Consider the following 14,084-nt stretch of genomic DNA (forward strand, 5'->3'; position numbering starts at 1 on the left):
ACTTGCAGGGCTCTGGAGAGTCCACTTGAGATGAGGAATCGTAATTTTGTAGGGATCCTAATATGCCCTGTTGGGTGACTTCTCTCCAGCAGTGCTCAGTTGCCCGGTGAGAGCAAACTCTAAAAGCAATCCAGATGGAAGAGCCCCACCCTACACTGCTGCTGGTGCACAGCAGGAAGGGCCCTTAGATTTGTGAAGGCTGATGTCCCAACAGCACTCCCTCGGGGCAGGAGGGCAAGTGCTCAGGGCACAATTAGAAACGCGTGCACCAGCTCTATTTGCTGGAGGGCCCGCGATCAGGCCGGACCTTCTCAGACTGACAGGGTGACTGAGTCCGGAAAGGTATAAAGAAGGGAAAGGCGTGCGAGCGCTCTGCCGGGCAGCAGAGTTCCAGCCGTGCACCTTGGTGTGTGTGCATGTGCGTGGGTGTGAATATTAGAGTTACACAAATGATCAAAAGCTCCAAGAGAGGTGTGGCGTTCCCACTATGGCTCAGCAGGTTAAGAACCCAACTAGTATCCATGAGGATGTGGGTTCGATCCCTGGCCTCACTCAGTGGGTTAAGGATCCAGCATCGCCACAAGCTGCGGCGTAGGTCACAGATGGGGCTCGGATCCGGCGTTGCTGTGGCTGTGACTCCCATGTGACGCCTAGTCTGGGAACTTCCATAGGCCATGGGTCCAGTCCTAAAAAGAAAAAAAAAAAAAACAAAAACAAAACTAACTCTTCAAAACAAATCCGCTGCTCCAATGAGCATGCTGTCAACATTCCCAGCCTTTGCTTTCTCAACGCAGGTACCCAGAGCAGGAAAAGGCCCCTTCCTGCCAGGGGCCTGCTGCGTAAGGTCAGCAACATAAGAATGGCTGCTGTGCTTAAAAAGGGTTGTAGAGGAGGAGGAGACGAAGAAGAAGAAAAAACAAGAACAGAAGGATGAGACGCAACGAAGCCTGCATGTGGCCAGCAGGACCTAAAATACTATCCGGACTCGATAGGAAAAGTTTGACTCACACGGTTATAATGACACATGCATGATGTTGTGGGCGCTCGCTGGACAGCTTAGAAACTGCAGTGTCCGGGAGAGACAACCTCATTATCCTTTCGGTGGTCACGTGATCCCCGCCCACCCTCCCAGCCCCCCCCCCCCCCCAGGAGCTGACTTCACACCACTCTGAATGCCTCTCACTATTAGCGCTAACACGGTGAAAATGCTTCTCTGCTCAGGATGCTTCTTCCATCGTTTGGTCTATTCCCTCGAAATAAGTCCTCGAAAATGGAAATGACCAGACCAAGGGCCATGGTCTCCTTATGGCCCCTCCTAGAGCCTGACAAACTGCTCTCTGAAATACCTGCAACAGCCGAAACTGCCCCTGGCAACATCTGGCATTAGCTTTTCTTCAAAGGTCTGGATAATCTGGGCATTGTTTCAAGAGCTACGACTGGCAGTTTTATGATGGGCTTTCAGCCCCTTAAAACCCCCACCACTGATTCTCCATAAGCTTATCAGAAAAGTGAATGTTTGCTTCTTTTTTAGGGCTGCCACTGAGACACATGCAAGTTCCCAGGCTAGGGGTCAAATCTGAGCTGCATCTGCGACCTACACCGCAGCTCGTGGCAATTCTTTAACCCACTGAGGGAGGCCAGGGATGGAACCCAAATCCTCACAGACACTACATCAGGTTCTTAATCTGCTGAGCTACAACGGGAACTCCCAAAAAAAAGAGCATATTGAGTTGGAATCCAAACAGCTTCCCCTCTGGGAAGCTAATTTAAAGCTTTTAGCCTTGGTTATTGGTTTACATTTCTGGCTCCATCTCCAGTCCCACCCATCTCATGCTCGCTATGCTGTTATACCCTGGTAGTTTTTTCCTTCAAAAACATGAACTTGGATAGGAAAGATATGAATGCAATTGAAACAGAGACAATTGCTTCAGTCCCCTGCAGGCTCACTGTTTGCTGGTACCACACCTGATCTCATCACCAATTTAGGCTACTTGTCGAACTCCCAAGGGTGCCAGGTGGACAACCTCTTGTTCTAAATCAAGTTTCTAGAGGTTCAAAGTGAACAAGCTGGCTGACCCTACAGAACAGTGTCTGATACCAGGTCAGTCTTCAGCAAGTATCTGGTGAATGGGTGAATGAATAGATGAATAGATGGGTGGATGAATGGATAGGTAGATGGATAGACAGACAGATAGATATGGAGGAAAAAAGAATTAAGAATGAAGAAAGCAAATAGAGTGGGATGGACTAGGAGTTTGGGGTTAGTAGATGCAAACTATTACATTTAGAATGGACAAGCAATGAGGTCCTGCTGTACAGCACAGGAAACCACATCTAATCACTTGTGATGGAACATGATGGAAGGAAGATAATAAGAAAAAAAGAATCATATATATATGACTGAGTCACTTTGCTATACAGCAGGAATTGACACAACATTGTAAATCAACTATACTTTAAAAATAAAAATTTTTTAAAAAGAAAGAAAACTTGGAAGTAACTTCCCTGATAGCTGCTGTAAAGAGGAGCTCACCACATATACATTCATATTCATATAAACATTGCTTTTAACCTTGTCTATCAAAGTGTAATCAATCTAGAGTTTTCCTTCGCTTTTTATGCTTCATGGGACTGCCCAAACCGCCCCCGGGAGGCCTACTTCACTGGAACTCCCAGGGCTGGACCCAGAGGTCACCGGGTCCCTGTCCCACCAGGGTCACCTCCCTGCCTTTCCACCCAGCGACACAGCCAGGAAGGGCAAACACTCACACCATGAGAAAGACGCCTCCGGTGTTGGAGATGAAGCCTCGGCCGGTTGGGCTGGCGCTCTGGTCGTAGCCGTATGTGCCACACAGCAAGCCCAGGGAGTAAAAAGTCGCTATGAGGGTCAGCAAACAGCAGGCAACCAAGCAGCCCAGCCACCTGGCGGGGCAAGCACGGTGTTAGCAAACGTAAGAGGTGACATCCTCACGACACTAAAGCTGTCGGACCCGTGCGGGAACAGCTGGGTACCACTCGGCAATCAAATATCAGATCCCTCCGTCCCCCCAGAGGGGGACGGTGCTGTGAAAAGACCCCTTTCCACCTCGCGTTCGCCGGTCCAACCAAGGTGAAGTTCATCTTGGTTCTGCCGGACTCTCAGCGGCCAAGGGGTTACTGTTTCCTTCCCTGGCTTTACTTCCATGGGGCCCAGAAGCAAGGCTACTGAGGCCCATACCCCTCAAGACTTTACATCTTTCCACGGTCCCTGATGCTGTACGTACTTATTATAATGATGATGAGATGTGGACAGTCTATGACTAGACCACAGATAAAGAAATAGGGAGGTCTTCCCCCCAGTCTTTCTTTAAAATGTTTTGCGGTTGCAGGAATATTTGGGAAGCGCGGAGAGAATGCTGTTCTTTACTGAGCCAGAAACGCTCTGTGTAATGAGCGCACTGAATATTTTAGAATTTTAGGAGTGTCCTAAATCAAATGCCTGCAGAATGCAAGACTCGAATTTGGAAAGGTCCTGCGAGCCGTTTTTGGATAATGGATCCTCAGTTAAGTCTTACATTCCCGGAATGGGCATCAACCTTTTCCAGCAACCGAGGAGCATTCAAGGGTGGAAATGCTCTCCAGCCTCTAAAACGGTAAAAACGAAAAAGCCAACCAACCAACCAACCAAACAAACAAACAAAAAAAGAATTTACTTCTGCAACAAAAGCTGCCACTACAGCCTTTCATTCAATTAAGAACAAATTTGATAACTATAATAATAGCCACCAGCACCCATCCTGTGAGGTTTTGTTCCAGGCACCGAAGACACAAAATTAAATAAGCCATGGAACCTGGCCTTGGACAGTGAATGCATGCCTCATCGGGCTTCCTGAAATTTCTTTTAAAAATACTCTTAAGAGTCTGAGGGCAGGGAGGGGGGTGGAAGGAAGGGGGAGCTGGCTTGTCAGCAGGTCATTGTACCATCCCTTCCCTCTGTGAGACCCTGGCCTCTATGAAGCTGTAACTTCATTGAGAAAGGGTCTGTCCTAGGTTTGTCCTGACACCTGTTGGGGTGGCCAAGCCACTGAGGAGGAAACAGCTTGCTGACTACAGATGGATAATTAAGGGCAAGGTCAGGTAGGTTCTGGAAAACCCACCTTTGCAAAGCTGTCATCAGCTTTAAATACGTCACTTTACCTCCCTGAGCTCAATGTCCTTGTCTATGAAACGGTCTTCTAGGCAGAACCCGACCCGGGGGGGTTGTATTAAAAGAGATCCATGCGGTCAGCACGTGGTAGGCATATCGTGATTCTTTCCTAAAGGCGAGCGACTATTGCTATTACTTTATTCTTTAGCCTGGGTTCTTGCATAATACATAACCCAAGTGAGGAACGGAAGTCTCTGGAACTTTCGTGGGTCTGGGCAGTAGGTGCAGCTCCCGTGGGCGGGCGTGGGGCTGAGCCTTTCAGAGCAGAGCGTGCATCTTACACGCCCCTGGAAATACCTGAGCCTCCACGTCTCCCCATCCCTTGCCCTCTTGTCTGAGGGGACCAGCCTCCTCTCCCAGAGCCAGACCCTACCATTAGCGTTTTTCTAAAGGGCAAATGGCTGGGAAGGACAGCCGCTTCAGACCACTTGCTGGTTCCAAGGATGCTCTTTCTGTAAGAACCCACTTCTCTATATATTTATTTTATAACAAAAAAGAAAAAAATACTATCCAAATACCTTCTTAATTCTTTTTACACTTTAAAATCCTGATACACGCCTTCGATAATTATAATCAAGATTCCGGAAGCCACTAAAGACATCAAAATTGTAAAGTATTGACCATTTGGCTCAAGAACGTCCAGTCCTCAATTTTTTTTTTGAGGGGGGGGTGTGCTGTACCCGTGGCATATGGAAGTTCCCAGGCTCGGGGTCAAATTGAAGCTACAGCTGCTGGCCTACACCACAGCCACAGCAATGAGGGATCGGAGCCACGTCTGCGACCTACACCACAGCTCACGGCAGCGCCGGATCCTTAACCCACTGAGCGAGACAAGGGATCGAACCTGTGTCCTCATGGATACTAGTTGGATTCGTTACCACTGAGCCACGACAGGAACTCCCCTCTTCGGTTTCTTAAATGAGCATAAACCAGAGTGAACATGGAACACATTATGATGTCTTTGTACAATCTGCTCTCATGAGATCATTCTGGCTAAAATGTCAGATTTTTACCCTATTGCATTGCAAGTTTCACTCTCCTGGTGGACCTGCTCGGAGGAGGAGGCACTCACCTGTATAGATCATATTCCTCCAACACACGTAAATAGCGGTGGATGTAATCTTCCGCTTTCTTAAGGTAGCTACTGAAATACGACAGCCTGTCCCGAATAGGAAACCCCTGGCTCGCAGTTTCGATATTTGAACCAATGGAATTCAAGGCCCTTTTGACATCTGGAAACAAAAGATGGCTCAGTTATGCATTTTCAAACCTAGAGGAAACAGGAACTGTGTTTTGGAACTCAACTGAAAAGTGTGAACCCTTTTTGGTTTTTTTCCATGTTATGTATGTGTGTTCAAAGCATGAAAAAGTTCTAGAACAAGCATGAATGTAGCCAAGGCCATCGGAAAGCAATTACTTAACAAAACAGCAAGCTGATGAGAGCTGACCTTAATGACATGGTGCTGAAATCAAGCCAGAGTTTTCTTCTACTTATTTCACTAAAAAAAAAAAAAAAAGTATCAAGTGATTAAAATGTACTGAGTGCCTACCACGGGCCAGGCATATTTTGTAAATGTTAACGCTTTTCTTAGTCCCATTTCACTCGCTGAGGCTCAGGGGATTAAATCACCTGCCCACCTGTCTGTTTTTCAGAAAGCACTAGAAGGGGGATGAAAAAACTCGGGTTGATCTAATTGTTAAACTTAAGTGATTTTGGAAAAATAATTTCATAGTATAATAATTCTTCCATCTACAGAATGGCACTTGGGAACACACTAATTTTCCAGGACCAAGTTTTTGAACAAGGGGCCCCAGGTGACATTTTTGTCAACATTTTATTTGATTCCAAAAAAACGGAGACATGATCAAGTCCATCTGTGTCTCTTACATGCAAAAAAGCAACCGTATTCCCAGCGGTCAACGTGTTCCTGTTAATATCCATCCCGATCTTTCAGAGAGGAGCTAAGTTCCAGTTTTCTGCAAAGTATTCCTCTGTCATGTCAGGTCCAGGGATCAAAGCCACCAGGGATGGGGGCTGTCACCTGGTCCGACACTCACACAAGATCGGAAGGTGGCTTTATCCACCGGGACTCTTGACGGGGACATACTAAAAACATATGAATCAGTTCCAAGTCCCCTGAGCCGGAAAAGCAGATCAATGTCTTTGCAGCGACAGGAACAAGGTGGGCCGTCCTCACACCAGGACCCCAGGGCCCCTGTGGAACTGCGGGGAGGTGGCAGCACGGTCCACAGGGAAATTACACAGCAACCGTGGGAATCTTTTTCAAAGTCGGTGGTTCACCTCGGTATGAAAGTTCGAGAGCTCAGAGGAGAAGCACTCACAGTGGCTCAATGGCTTCTGCGCATCCTGCGTGGGCTGATCTGCGAGTCTGCTTTTGAACCCTGGGGTTTCTGGGAGTTTGAGAGACGTGGTCTGGAGACGCCCCCTCTCAACTCAGAATCCAGCCCCTTCTGCTTCTCGGGCTGTGCTGCCTTCCCCAAGCCCAGAGCCTTGGTGACTCTGTACGGGGCTGTGCCCTCTCTCAGCAAATACCCTCTTTGGGCCTCTGTTGGGAGGTTGCTTCCTCCAGGAAGACTTCCGCTGCCCTCTCCTCATCTCCGATGACCACGTTGGCAGAGGGTGATAAAGGACATCTCTATACATGCCCAGCTGAAGGCTGGGCAGGGGCAGGCCTTCCTCATCTCCCATCCCCAGAGCCCAGCAGCGCCTGGCACACGGCAGGCACTCCAACCAAATATGTGTGCTGGGTAGGAAGGAGGGCTCACGACAGGGGAGCCAAGGGTTATCTGTTTTGGAAGGACATGAAGATTAGCGCTGGGTCTTTGGCCTCGTGGCACTCGCTCGGATTTGGGAAAACTCTGGCTTGTGACCGGGGAATGAAACTGTGTATAGCGGGCCTCGCTCACACAAACCGCACGCCTCGCTTGGCCAGACTTACAAGGGTGGGCTGCAGGTATCTGGCAGAAGAGGTCCAGAAAGGGGCAACAAAAAACAGTAAACACAGGGATTAGCAGGCAGGTGGCAATCAGAGGCACAGTGTGGGTCTGCCCTCAGAGGCTGGCCTAGGAAAGCGTGAACTTTATGTGTGGTATCTTCATATTTTAAAGCAGCATCTTAGATTAAACGGAAGGGAACCCACAAAATAGCCACATTTCATGTAGTAGGACAAAATCCCTTTTATCCAAAGTCGTAATGGGTTGAAAGAACATTCTTGGGGGGGAAAAATCAAATGCCTGTAAAACAACATTTTTAAACCAGTCAACAGATAAAAAGAAGCAGTAATAGATGACTTAAAAAGAGAGAGAGAGAGAGAGAAGACAGTCTTACATAGTGTGACCTGGAGGTTGGCACTTGCCATCCGCCTCTACACGGATTGAATCATGAGCCACTGCAGGGGCCGGCCCTCAACACCCCCTGAAAGGAGCTCAGGGGGGGGACCAGGAGGGAGGCGCTCTGCGCTCTGGGAAAACTGGCAGAACAGGTGTTCAAACAGTTAAGACATTTGCAGGAGAAGATTTGCTGAGCCCAATTCTTGCATCTTCTCGTATCGAGAAGAGCACTAAAATCCTTCAATGGTAACTGCTCCTCGAGACCAGCAGTGACCTTCAGGAGACCAGCAGCGACCTTCTGCAACATGTGTGCTCGGGTGCATGGACCTCCCCCTCCACCAAAATCATACATTTACCGACATCCCTCTTACCTCTTTGGGGCGGTATTTCAGAGCTATCTGAAATGCTGCGTCCCGGGCTAGAGTCCTCATTTTGCCGCAAATCAAACGTAACTCAGAACTCTCACATTGTGCTTTTTTTTTTTTTTTTTTTTTTTTTTTAATCGACAACAGCATCAAAGGTGTCTTCTCTTAGCAAACGCTCCTGGTTTCTTCCCAATTCCTGCACAAAGATCTGCCTACCCTGCATTCTTTCTCTGTACATTCACCCCAGAAACCATAACCTGAATTCAACATTGATTCGGTTCATTTGAGACCAGGGGGACTCTCTCAACATCAGCTCAGCTTCTCCAAGATTGTAAGCAACCTTAAGACCCTAAAGTAGCATTACATCGGCATCAGAAGGTCACAGCACATTTTCCTAAAGAGACAAATAAATCCCTATACAGAGTATACTTTTTTTTAAAAAAAGGCATTTTAAGTTACATTAGAAAATAAAGTAAATTTACAGGGAACACAATCAAAATGGGACCCTCAAACTGTAAACGCTGGCTGTGGCTGGCCCTGATTGCTCCTGATGTAGGAAGCCTGGCCATCGCACTGTGGCCCTCGGCCAGGCCACTTCCGGCCGGCGGGGGCAGGTTAATCAGTGGATTATAATGTTTACAAATCCACCTCACTTGGTGAAGGCAGTATAATATTTGTTTGGTTGCTAAGGTTTCAGTGAGAGAATATCTTTTTTAAGACAGAAAAAGAACACCGTTCTTTGGGGTTTTTTTTTGTTTTTTCGTTTGTTTGTTTGTTTTGCTTTTTAGGGTCACACCTGCAGCATATGGAAGTTCTCAGACCAGAGGTTGAATCAGAGCTACAGCTGCCGGCCTACACCACAGCCACAGCAACTCGGGATCTGAGCCAGGTCTGCCACCTACACCACAGCTGACGGCAACGCCAGAGCCTTAGCCCACTGAGTGAGGCCAGGGATCGAACCCGCATCCTCATGGATCCTAGTTGGGTTCATTACTGCTAAGCCACGAAGGGAACTCCCAACAATACCATTCTTAACAATGCATTTCTTTGTGCTAAGCAGCCAACCCTTAATGAGGAGAGATACCAAATGGCTTGGGAATCTCACCTGCTATGATGTTCACAGTTTCATTTTGCACTCTCTCAGGTATGGTATAAAGATAATTATAGCCCTAAAAAATAGTTCAAAGTAAATTGATATACATAATAAGTCAAGAGCAATTCACTAGTATTCTCTCTCTCTCTCTCTTTTTTTTTTTGTCTTGTTAGGGCCAAACCCACGGCACATGGACGTTCCCAGGCTAGGGGTCAAATCGGAGTTGCAGCCACTGGCCTACACCACAGCCACAGAAACGCCAGATCCGAGCCACATGTGCAACCTACACCACAGCTCACAGCAATGCTGGATCCTTAACCCACTGAGTGAGGCCATGGATCAAACCCACATCCTCATGGATACAAGTCAGATTTGTTACCACGGAGCCACAAAAGGAACTCCCACTAGTATTCATTTTCACTTAGGCTGGAGTAGAGAAGCAAATAAAAACGAACATTCATCTTAAAAGCTGAAATGGTCATGATATGGTCATTAAAAGTCTAAAAAAAATATTCCCCTTTAAAGAGGACTTTTTTAAAATTGTATCCATTCTTGGAGTTCCCTGGTGGCTCAGTGGGTTAATGATCTGGTGTGGTCACTGTTGTGGCTTGAGTTCAATCTCTGGCCCAGGAACTTCCACAGGCTACAGGTGGAACCCAAAACAAAGAAACAAACAAATAAATTGTACCCATTCAAAAGCATGTTTTAAAAAGCATGTTTTTTTTTTTTTTTTTTTTTTTTTTTTTTTTCGCTTTTTAGGGCTGCACCAGAGGCACAAGGAGGTTCCCATACTAGGGGTCCAATCAGAGCTATGGCCGCCAGCCTACACCACAGCCACAGCAACTTGAAATCCAAGCTGTGTCTGCGACCTACACCACAGCTCATGGCAACGCTGGATCCTTAACCCACGGATAGAGGCCAGGGATTGAACTTGGGTCCTCATGGATTATCAGTCAGATTCGTTTCTACTGAGCCACAACGGGAACTCTTGTTTAAGAAGTTTTTAATGTTTAACTTTTTTTGTCTTTTTAGGGCTGCACCCGAGACATACAGAAGTTCCCAGGCTAGGGGTCGAATTGGAGCTGTAGCTGCCAGCCTACACCACAGTCACAGCAACTCGAGATCCTTAATCCACTGAGCAAGGCCAGGGATCAAACCATGTCCTCGTGGATACTAGCGGGGTTCATTAATCGCTGAGCCACAACAGGAACTCCCTAATATTTAACGTTTAATTCATGTTAAAAGTTTACCTGGATCTATACCAGTGTTTCTCAACTGGGGGCAATTTTGCCCCCAAGGAGACATCTGGCAATGTCTGGAGACATTTCGGTTATCACAATTGTGGGGTGCTATTGGTATTGTGTGGGCACAGGCCAGGATGCAAATAAAGCTCCAACAGTGCATAGGGCAGCGCCTACAACAAAGAATTACCCAGCCCAAACTGTGCTGCGGCTAAGAAACTCTGATCTGTACAATGCCCTATGTGCAGATATAAAGTGAATTTCTAAAAATAGAATCTCACTTTCCACTGCAATTACACAATAAAATTAGAGATCTAGTCTCATAGAAAATAATGATGGCCTAATCCACAACTTACAAAGAATACAAATTGTAGTGGGGCTAAAATGAACACCTGAACCACCACACCACGCTAGATCGCTTTGGGGCTAAATCCAGGACAGGAAAATGTCATTATTTCCAAGCAACTCAACTAAACAGCCTGCCTTTCTTCTGGGAGGGGTTTAATTTGTGTCTCTTAACCATCTGCTGGTGTACGGGGGGGACCATATAATGATGACAGCCTCTGATGGACTTGAAGCTGTCCCCTTAAAATGCATGTGTTGAAATCCTAGCCCCCTAAGCGACGTTATTGGGAGGTGGGGCCTTTGGGAGGCTGTGAAGTCATGAGAGTGGGGCCTGCATGAATGGGATTAGAGTCCTTTGAAAAGGGACCTCCAAGAGCTCTCTCCCACGTGATACAATGAGAAAAAGGTCACCTGTAACCAGGAAGGGGTCCCCAGCTATGCTAGCAACCTGATCTTGGACTTCTGGCCACCAGAAGTGTGAGGAGCACATGTCTGATGTTTATACACCACCTAGTCTACGACTGTTTATTGCAGTCCAATCTAAGGCACAGGCTTTTTCTATCTTTGGATCACCGGTGCCTGCAAGTTTGACATCGGTGCCATAAAAGGAACTCCTGTGACTTCTGTTTCCTCGCCAGAGCTTGTGCTGGTTTGAGTGCAACTCACCCCTCCTACTTTACCTGTGTTTGGACGTGCGGAGGGTACCCCCATCATAAGAGGTTTCACGGCTAGAAGGGGCCTGCTTCCATTCCTTCAGGTCACCAAGCAGGTGACATGAGAGTGCAAAGACCAAGACTCTCTCATGACTTGTTTTAGGGGACAATGACTTTGTCAGTATATGCCGGTGAGTGTTTAATAGCTACTTGATGACTTTCTAGCACCCATGCTCAAAGACGGAGTCAAGAATAAAACAATTCTTTCCCTCTGCGGTTACTGGAGAAATTACAGTATTCTAGATCAATGTGCTCCCTGCCTTTTGCTGCTGTTGTTTAGGGTTTACAGTCTAAGAAGGACAACCAAGACATGAAAGCAATTGTCACAGTTAAGGGGAACTTAAAAGAGAATATTTGCAGTGTTGTAAGAATGTATTTAAAGGGACACCCAGGAAAGGCATCATTAAGAAAGTGATACATAAAACGTAACGTAGCTAGTCCCTAGGAGCCCAAGAAGCCAGGCAAAGGAGAAGGAGAAAGAAGGGGGTGTCGGGCAGAGCACACAGAATGGGCACTTGCACAGAAGAGGCAAGAAACAAGATCACTGCGGCTGAGTCTCGAGCAGAGTGGGAGAGCCTCTATTATCAGAATCAGTGGGGGGTCAACACCAGACCCAGCAAACTCTGAGCCCCCGGAGGGTGAGATTATGTTTCTCTTTTCATCTCTTACGATCCTAGCTTGGTGCTTTGCATATAATAGATGCATAATAAAAACATTCTTCCGGAGTTCCTGTCGTGGCTCAGTGGTGAACGAATCCGACTAGGAACCATGAGGTTGTGGGTTCGATCCCTGGCCTCACTCTGTGGGTTAAGGATCCGGCGTTGCCGTGAATTGTGGTGTAGGTCGCAGATGTGGCTCGGATCCCGCGTTGCTGTGGCTGTGGTATAGGCCGGTGGCTACAGCGCCAATTAGACCCCTAGCCTGGGAACCTCCATATGCCGCAGGTGCAGCCCTAGAAAAGGCAAAAAGACAATAATAATAAGAAATAAATAAATAAAAATATTCTGCAATAGGTATGAACAAAATTACCTGGAGGATAATACCTTTCATCCTTCTTAGCAACCCCTCTCCAGAGTTTTGCAGCTTTTTTACTGTTACCTATTTTCTCACGTATTAGTCTATTCTTTAAAATAATCTAGGGAGGTTCCGTTGTGGTTCAGTGGTAATGAACCCGACTAGTATCCATGAGGATGCAGATTTGATCCCTGACCTCACTCAGTGGGTTAAGTATTCAGCGTTGCCGTGAGCTGTGGTGTAGGTCGCAGATGTGGGCAGTATCCTGCATTGCTGTGGCTGTGGTGTAGGCCCGCGGCTGTGGGGTAGGCCTCCAGCTGCAGCTCCGATTGGACCCCTAGCCTGCGAACTTCCAACACGTTGCAGGTGCGGCCCTAAAAGAAATGATACTACTAAAATAAAATAACCTAAAATAAGCTACTGTATTTTTTTTTTCAAAAAAAAAAACATACCTGGTGGGCCAGGGCGGTCAAATTTGTTCGAAGAACAGCAGTAAGATTATTAATATGCTCTTCCAAAGATGGGAGCTGAAATTTTATAAAAGAAAATATAAGGCAAGGTGGCTACCCTCCAAATTACCTGTCATAACAAAAGGAGACATCTTACATCCAAGTCCCAGAGTCTCTATGTGATAGGATAGGATCTCAGTTTCTTTTGAACAATAAAGTATTGAGGAAAACACATGTAGCTCAGAATAGACTTCCCACGCACTAATCTTTAGATGTTTCAATGTCTCCTGTTACAGTCAGCTACAAAACGAGGGAAAGAAATTTTACACAGATTGAGTATGCGTGACCTTACAGTTTCAGGAACTGAATATTATGGACCACAGCGGCACGAAACCTTTTAAAAAACATGTTTAAAAGTAATAAGTCAGTGGTTATACGGGTGAGTGGTCTGGAATAAATTTCTCATTTACAGTGTTATAGATGGATTTAAAGTGTCCTATCTCAGAGTTCCCGCTGTGGCACAACAGGATCGGAGGCATCTCTGCAGAGCCAGGACCAAGGTTCAATCCCCCATCCCAGCACAGTGGGTTCAAGGATCTGGCTGGTATAGGTCGCAGCTGAGGCTCAGACAACTCCATGAGCAGCGGGGCAGCCAAAAAAAAAAGTGTCCCATCTCTTATCAATACTGGGACAATTATCATGGGCCTCCTGAAACGATATACTGAGAAGGACACAATGTCACCTTTGTGACATCTCTGACAAATACGTGAAACTCAAATCGAATCAGGAGGGACTGTCAGACAAGCCCAAATTGAAAGTCATTCTAGAAAACCAATGGCAGTCTTCAAAAATGTTAATCTTACCAAAGAAAAAAAGATTGGGAAGCGGTTCCAGATTCAAGAAGTTAAAGACACGGGACAACTAAAGACGTTGTGTACTCTAGATTGGACCTTAGGAAAAAAAAATTTTTTTTAAACAGAATTTTTTAGAAACATCGGCCAAATTTGAATACAAACTGTGGATTAGATGGTGGGGCTGGGTCAACGCTATATGTCGCAATTTTGGTCATCACGACGGTTATGCAAAGTTAGGAAAAACCCTTTAAGGTTAAAGGGGCATAATGCCTGCAACTTACCCCCAAATGACTGAGAAGATGCCTAGGGTTGTAGCACATACATGGTGGGATGAATAGGAGAGGACAGACACATAGATAAGTGGATGAAATAATACGATTAAGCAAATGGAGCAAAATGTTGACAACTGGTGGATCTGGGCGAGAGCTGCAGATGGGGGTTCCTTGTACAGAACTTGCAAATTATCTTCGTGG

The 14,084-nt window shown here is 46.5% G+C and overlaps 1 protein-coding gene across 50 annotated transcripts in view; it reads right to left on the reverse strand.

Moving 5' to 3' along the window:
* The window catches only part of PROM1 (prominin 1), a 132,058-nt gene that overhangs the window by 22,121 nt on the left and 95,853 nt on the right, over positions 1-14,084 (reverse strand). For 40 of the 50 annotated variants that reach the window (XM_084971576.1, XM_084971561.1, XM_084971581.1 and 37 more), the window contains 4 exons: positions 12,761-12,835; positions 9,008-9,071; positions 5,259-5,418; positions 2,770-2,922 (listed from right to left, as the gene is read on the reverse strand). In XM_084971576.1, coding sequence (XP_084827702.1) covers positions 2,770-2,922; positions 5,259-5,418; positions 9,008-9,071; positions 12,761-12,835 — 452 coding nt within the window. The remainder of the gene's footprint in view (positions 1-2,769; positions 2,923-5,258; positions 5,419-9,007; positions 9,072-12,760; positions 12,836-14,084) is intronic. The other 10 variants (XM_084971593.1, XM_084971592.1, XM_084971595.1 and 7 more) reach the window with 1 other exon arrangement.

This window comes from Sus scrofa, chromosome 8, assembly GCF_054392235.1.
Source record: "Sus scrofa isolate SSC_HxYL_T2T_F1_AM1 chromosome 8, Sscrofa_HxYL_maternal_Yorkshire_Landrace_v2.0, whole genome shotgun sequence".
Taxonomy (NCBI): Eukaryota; Metazoa; Chordata; class Mammalia; order Artiodactyla; family Suidae; genus Sus; species Sus scrofa.